At 34.2% G+C, this 7,464-nt stretch overlaps 1 protein-coding gene and 1 long non-coding RNA gene across 2 annotated transcripts; one reads left to right on the top strand and one right to left on the bottom strand.

Annotated features, from left to right (window-relative positions):
* Positions 1-399: 399 nt before the first annotated feature.
* On the bottom strand, positions 400-635 carry LOC138884380 (uncharacterized). The gene is made up of 2 exons (XR_011404574.1): positions 563-635; positions 400-469 (listed from the first exon to the last, which is right to left on the bottom strand). It is a non-coding gene; the product is annotated as an uncharacterized lncRNA (long non-coding RNA).
* On the top strand, positions 492-4,628 carry LOC104210951 (protein yippee-like). The gene is made up of 6 exons (XM_009759930.2): positions 492-723; positions 873-1,017; positions 3,508-3,551; positions 3,862-3,970; positions 4,067-4,122; positions 4,215-4,628. Exons 2-6 carry the CDS (start codon positions 922-924, stop codon positions 4,294-4,296), a joined length of 387 nt encoding a protein of 128 aa, XP_009758232.1. The 5' UTR covers positions 492-723; positions 873-921; the 3' UTR covers positions 4,297-4,628.
* Positions 4,629-7,464: the final 2,836 nt, after the last annotated feature.

The following is a 7,464-nucleotide window of genomic DNA, read 5'->3' as shown; positions in this document are numbered from 1 at the left end:
TCAAAATAATCCAAATATTGAGAAATAAATTTATATCTCTAGTAAATAAATAAATACTTAGCATATTTCTTTTTTTATAAATAAATATTTAATTTAATTTTACAATATAGGCAGACAAATAAAATAATTTTTTTAAAACTTTTTCATATAAAAATATTTCTTAACATGTATTTCTTTTAAAAAGTTAGAGTATGGATTAATTTTGAGGGTATTTTTGTAAACAAACAATTCTTTTAGAAATTATACAATGCTTTAATACATTAAACCAAATAATGGATAAGAAATATATAACATAACTAATACCGGCATAACTAAGCAAGCATAACTAATACCTACATTACTAATACACCCTATTCAGCATTATTATTATGCACCCTAGCAAAGGATCCTTAGCGTAAATTTTGGACGGAGGAGATTTTGACCGCCGCCTAGCTCCGCCCCTGCCCGAGATGACTGTGGTATCGAAAGACTACAGTTAAGAACCATAATACCCGTAAATATAACGGTAGAAAGATAATACTAATATTTATCATGCAAATTGTGGGAAAATAGGAAATGGCACCTTCGAATTTCGAGTTAAATTCTTTGTTGGATTCTCATTTCTGAAATTTTCAATACAGATTTCTCGCTATCCCCCTTCGTGCATATAAATACGTAAAAAAATAACACATTTCTCAATTGCTGTGAAGATTGCTACTCTTTCTCTTTCCAACTGCTGCTCAGGTTAGATCATCATCTAAATTTCTGGGTTCATCTTTTTTCTTCTTCCTTTTTCGTTGTTTCTTTCATCTGTATGTTTGCGCAATACTGTATTATTATGATAACGATGCTTCTGAATTTGTGATAAATCAGTGATTTTTGTGGTTTTGAAGGGGTATAATTTGATCGGTTATTTAAAGGGGTAGATAGCAAGCAGAGGAAATGGGTAGGCTTTTTCTGATAAGTCTTGAAGGAAACAGCTACAAATGCAAGCACTGTAGAACTCATCTCGCGTTGGCTGATCACATCATTTCTAAGGTCCCCCCATTTCTCTATTTATCTATACATCCATGTGCTTACATCTGTATTACTGGTTGCATGTATGCTGCTGTTTTAATAATTAGAGGCGGATCCAATATTTTAATTCTATGGGTTTGGGAATTTAATGTTTGTAAATATTTACTAGTAGATTTCTTATCATATATACTGGGTCTTGGTTAAAGCTAGTGGTTCGGCCAAACAGGGGCGAATGTAGTGTGTTACCAACGGTTTCAATTGAATTCATAACTTTCGACGTAGACTAAAAATTTATATGTAAAAATGGCAGATATGAATCCATAACTTTAAAAATATAATGGTTCAATGCAAAACTCTTAAAAGTTGAACCCGTAGAATTTAAATCTTGGATCCGCCTCTGCAGTCGGACCCTTACCTTACTTTGTAAACCCACCCCTGTTTTAATGGATGATGTATATTTAGCTTATTTTCACTTAATTTCTATTTGATATGACGATGACATGAGTTAAGCTTAAATGAGGAAGTGAAGATTCATATAGGGACCTAACTTGTTTGGGACCGAGCATAGTTGTTGTTGTTGTTGCTGTTTTATGAATATGCAGGAGGACTTGAAATTTTATAAGTTTTATTGCTTTATGTAGTGACATTTTCTTAAGCTAGAAGAGAAGCGGCAGTACCATATATATTTTGCTATCTTGAGAGCTGATTAAATTCTACACTTTGGAAACTGATCTGAGTAGAGCGGAATGGATACAGTAGAGCGGAATGGATACAGAGGATGCATATAACTGGCCATAACTAATATAGTAATCGAGGCATAGATGATTGATTGATCTTTAGTGCTGATGTTGTTTCTTGGAGCTATTGCATACATTTGGTCAAAATGTTGTTCTTCTTGTACAACGGATTAGCATGGTCTAATGCAAATTCCTTACTGCCATCTGTAGCTATGTGATATTTATTACCTGATTGCTAATAGAGAAAGAATATAGTTATATTATCTAGTATAGTTCTATACTCTGATCCCAAAGGAAAAGAGAAACGGAAAAACTTTCTATTTGTTGGAACAGGCCGAGAGACTTAGAGGGTGGGCCATGCTGCGGATAATCATGCTCAAGAGTCAAGGCCAACGCTTTCCTATGGCCTCTCAGAGCTTTTAGGTGTGGGGGAAGGAGGTTGGCAGGTGTGGGAGGCAGTGATAGTAGTTCCAGTCAGTCCTTAGTCTATTTAGAGTTTCCACTCTGCAGGGCTGCTTGATTAGTCCTTTAAACTTCAGTAATATACTGAATGTTGCTCCATCTACCTTGGTTGTGTGATGTGCCTCCCAGAGCTTTGGATTGTTAGGGAACTATTTCTTCTAGTGTGCTTTTAGAAATGCCAGATTGAGATTATTATCACTAGATGGTGGTGGTTTCAATGACATTGGTCTAATTCATTCTCAAGTTTTTCCTGAGAAATTGGGTAGCCTAAGTGAAGCCAATGTTCTGAGGTCAAGTTTGCGGTGCACAACTGCCCATAATGGACTTCTGTTACAAGGGAGTCTTATCTGTTGGTTTTCTCTGGATTCTGGACATGCAACCCTGATTGGTCAAAATTTGTGATTGTAGATATAGTAGGATTGTGGGAATGTGTTGTCCTTGGCAGGATTCACATGATACTGCCGCACAATCATTTACCTATCTATCTATAGAAGAAAATTTTGGTCCGAACATAATGCTTGGTGTTTACTGTAGTATCCGGTCATTCTAATACTCAATATCCCAATATATCACCAATGAAATTTTGTTATATTACCCATGGTAGAAGAAGTCAGCTATTTGATGTTGTCAGGCAAGATCTAACAACCAAATAGAGCAACTGACCTTACTTCTTTTACTGACAACATACTTTACGTGATGAATGTAATGATTCTTATTTATAAGTTATATTTGTTATTTTTTCCATCTATAAGTTTATCCTTCAGTCCTACTGGGTCGGTTCCATTTTACCATGACAAAGTTTGGATAATTTTTCATTTGTTGTTATCAGTTTTATATAAGGGCACCAGCAAAACTGGTCCTTAGTCTAACTTTTCAACCATCTTGTTCAATCTAGTGCTATCTTATTCCTATCTCAGTGAGTATTGAACTCGCTAGGTTATTTGGAATTTAAATGAAATTGGTCACTTTCTAATGGCTACCCTTGAAGAGACCACATTGAACCATCATATTCAATCTATTGCTATGTTGTTCCTATCTCAGTGAGTATTGAACTCTCTAGGCTATTTCGCATATAAATGAAGTTAGTCAGTTTCCAATAGCTATTCCCTTGAAGAGAGCACCTTGGCCGTTATAACAAGCTTTGCTGATGCTATTAGTAGTTCTTACTGGTTTTATTCCTGGTTTCTGGATTATGCTGTCTTCATGCTACTAACTACAAACTGGATGGCTTACACACGATTACATCACGTTTGCTGTGATATTTATGCTTCACATATATGTATTCTACGATGACCTTTGAGTTTTTCTACAGTCATTCCACTGCAGTCATGGGAAGGCTTACCTCTTTGATAACGTGTAAGTGCTCTTGTCTCTTGTGATGCTCAAAATTACCTGCAATTTCATATGGACCCGCTGGTAACCTTTTTCAATTGATTGAAGCACTAGCAATGTATTTACTTGCGGTCACATCGCTCTTAGCATTTTCTGGAGATGAAATAGTTTAGCCTGTTGAGTTATGTAACAGTATCACATGAAATTCAGTTTCACATTTCTCAGATGCTACTTTGGGGACGGACTTAGTAGACACCATCATCACATCCAAAGCTTCATGCTTTGAACTTCCAATGGTATGTATTACGTCGTGCTCCTCTTTTGCGTATTGCAGTGTGAATGTCACTGTTGGAGAGAAAGAAGACCGGATGATGATGACAGGAATGCACACTGTTGTGGATATATTCTGCGTAGGATGTGGCTCAATTGTGGGGTGGAAATATGTGAGTTTCATGTTCATCAAAGATCTGATTTTTAACTCTTTCGTCTCATCTCTAGTTACCCTGACATTCGTACTGACAACTCTTAAATAATTCCAGGAAGCCGCACATGACAAGAACCAAAAGTACAAGGAAGGCAAGTTCATTCTTGAGAGGTATATATTTAGTGTAATTTTGCGCTTCAGTGTGGCGTTTTGTCGTTTCAAGAGTCTCATTTCTTTTCTTTTTTTTGGATCTTGCTAAAAAGGTTTAAGATCGAGAATCCAGATGGAACCCTCTATGCATTAAGCCAAGATTCTCAGATCGGAAGTGATGCAGATGAACCTTGAGTGGCCATTCTATCATGCCATTAATAATCAAATCTCTCTTTTCAACTGTACATTATTTCTGACTTCCTGCGCTTGTTGGTACAAGCAATCTTGATCTTCAGTTAGTATAGATGCTAATAGCCACTATAGTCAAGTTTTGCAGGATATTTTTTGAACAGGGTCGGGTCGGGTCGGATATAGGCGGGTCAAACCCGGGTAATGCAAAAAACGAATAAATTATCCGAGCTGACCCATATTTAATACGGATAGAATGGATTAAGTGGACCTACCCATATTATCCATGGCTTTTTGAATATCATCACTCTTTTTAAATATGATCACTTTTGGAAGAATTCCTAGTCTCCCAAGCTTGAGTAATCCCCAATTAAAGTCTTTATAAACGTAAAAGTTAAACTCATTAGTTATCTATTTTCTAAGTGGATAATATGATTGTTATCCATATTTGACTCGTTTTTAATAAGTGTAAAAATTGCACGGGGCACCCTATTTGGTCGCCCTCATTTTTTTTTAAAAACTTTTAACTTGTACCCACTTTTTAAACAACTTCAACTCCCTTTCTCCTCCTTCTCCTCCTTCATTTTCTTTTTTCTTCTTCTACAACGATGACTTCAACATTGCTCTCTTTCTTCAGATTTAGATAAGAAACTTCATGCACCTGTTCCTAATTTCCAAAGGCATCAATGTGCTTGCTGCTTTGTTGGTCATTCGGAAGAAATCAGCATTGATGAGTAAAATGAGAGGAATGCATCTAAAACTGATGATTCAAATGAGAAAAGATGTCTCACTGACAATGTCTTAAACATTAACTATTCTTGATCCAAGATAGCAATGGCAGGACATGAGACCTAAATCAATTTCTTAGTGACTTTTGCCATTACAGAGAAGCTTTTGTTATGTAAGGCGATTAGTATATGTATATGTACAAAGGATTTGTTACCTATATTTGCTTAGCTTATCACTTTTTTTTTCACGCAAGGAAGACCAGATATTTCACGATCCTTCTCTTTCATAATCAAACAGAAACTGATCATACCTGCAGTTGAAGTCTTTCCCCAACTTAGTGGCAGCTTCTTCCAACAACTGAACAACTCCAACTTTTGGCGAGCTGTGCAGTTTATTTTTTTCAAAGGCCAGAGCTGAAGTTTCGTCAGTTACAAAACAAAAACTTCAGCTCTAGAGCTGAGCTTCAGGCCCGGCTACTAGAATGCTGAAGTTTTACGTGATTGCCTTTGCTACTTCAGCCCCGTGTGCTGAAGTTATGCGAAAAAGCGGGTACACTTGTAATTTTTTTTGCAAAGCGGGCACAAGTTAAAATGTGACACAAAAAATGGGTATAAATGCAAATGCCCCTTAAAAAGTTAATTATCCAACCCATTTTTAATGAATAACACGGGTGAATAACTATTTTTTAAATAAGTGGTCTTTAAGTGCAACCCGATATCTCCTGTTAAAGAGTTCTTATTCCATTATGGTCATTCGGCCAATAATGGAATGTCATAAAATAGCCAAAGACTAGTCTATCATTGATTTTAGATATAAAAGATAAATATAAAAAAATTATTGTTAAATCAACTGCAGTGATTATGTGATATGCAGTTCAAATATGACGTTCTCTTGACGATTGGTTGTATCATAGGACAAATCGTCTTTATTCACAAAATGACCTAACTTCCGATTCATAACATAGATTTAGTCAAATCTATTTGTGTATTTAATTATATATAGCATGAAAACATAATCAGAAAAAAATATATTAATGGTTTACTTACAAATTGGAGATACAAGGAACTTGACAAATATTCCATACGTCTGACCATTTCCTCAAACAACAAATTAAACTTGAGATATATCAATAGCGGAGTCAATTTTCTTTATCTTTCAACGCGATAACTTAGATCATAGATGCGGCCTTTATTTTGACCTTTTTTTATCCTTTGTTGGTGCCCGTCCCTTTCTCCTAAGACTCATCCCAAAAGACTTCTGATAATTTCTTAAACAAAATAATAATAATAATAATAATAATAATAATAATAATAATTAAAAGAGTGATTAGAATTTAGAACATCTAGTCCAATTATAAAGTTGTACCAAAGAGTGATAGGGGGATGAGCGAGAATTAACAAAAAAAATATTAACAGTAATTTGGAGGAGTTGGCCCGCGGTGAAGTTAAAATTTCGTTAAAGAGTGTTCAAGATTTAATATGTATACATAAAAAGTTAATATTTAACCTGTGTATAAAATATATAATTTTCTGGGTAAAAATGTTCAACTAACCACCCTTATGTGTATGATGTTATTGATATTACTTTCTTGGTTATTGAAATTTAAACTCGTAATACAGTGCTCTAAGTTATGGCCTCTTGGCCATCAACCTGTTCTAACTGGTATTTCCAATGATGATAATTTGAAAAAAAAAATGTTAATTTTGAAAGTTCTAAATAAAGAATAGGGTGTAAGTCAAGTAAAAGCAACTTAAACCTCATGAAAATATTAGAAATTTTCAAACAGTTTTATGACTTTTAATTCTTTTTCTTGTTGGAAAGTTTAGGTGAAAGAAACTTGATGTAAAGAAATCAGCGCTTTGCTTTTATATTTCAAACTCGACAATAAGGGACGTACTAAGTCAAATTTCACCATGTAAAAATTAAAGTTATTCTAATAACATATAATAAGCGCATTTAATTTTCTTTTATAGAAATGGAATTAAACGGGCTTTCATTTTTTGACTTGTTCTTAGTTTCATTCTTTAATATTCCTTAATTTCTTATGTTCGGAATAATTAATTAATTGATTTTTTTACTTTTTGTTTCTTTATTAACCTCAAGTTCCACACGTACTTGAATAATCTTAAACTAGCCTCTAATTAACCAGTCATAGTATTAGTTATAAAGTACTCCCTCTATGCGCTTTTAGTCGTTCATTTTGGACTATTCAAGCCCTTTAAGAAAATAATTGAAAAGTGTACTTTATAATTTTACCCATAATAATGATAATATTTTCAAAAGTTTTGGGAAATAATTTGAGGAATGAGTTAGTTGTTCACTTTAGACTTTTCACGTCCTTTGAGAAACAATAATTGAAATATATTTTTATAATTTTGTTCATAATAATGATAGCATTTTCAAAAGTCTTAAAAAATAATTTGGGGAATGAGTAGTGAATGATAA

This window comes from Nicotiana sylvestris, chromosome 12, assembly GCF_000393655.2.
Source record: "Nicotiana sylvestris chromosome 12, ASM39365v2, whole genome shotgun sequence".
NCBI classification, from domain to species: Eukaryota; Viridiplantae; Streptophyta; class Magnoliopsida; order Solanales; family Solanaceae; genus Nicotiana; species Nicotiana sylvestris.
The sequence above is the reverse complement of the archived record's forward strand: the minus strand, read 5'-3'. Positions and strand labels throughout refer to the sequence as shown.

Excerpts from the sequence above, each read along its gene's own strand:
- LOC104210951 (XM_009759930.2), top strand. The coding sequence starts at position 922 with ATGGGTAGGCTTTTTCTGATAAGTCTTGAAGGAAACAGCTACAAATGC. Across the intron at positions 1,018-3,507 it reads CTGATCACATCATTTCTAAG|TCATTCCACTGCAGTCATGG; the intron begins GTCCCCCCATTT and ends GTTTTTCTACAG. Across the intron at positions 3,552-3,861 it reads GCTTACCTCTTTGATAACGT|TGTGAATGTCACTGTTGGAG; the intron begins GTAAGTGCTCTT and ends TGCGTATTGCAG.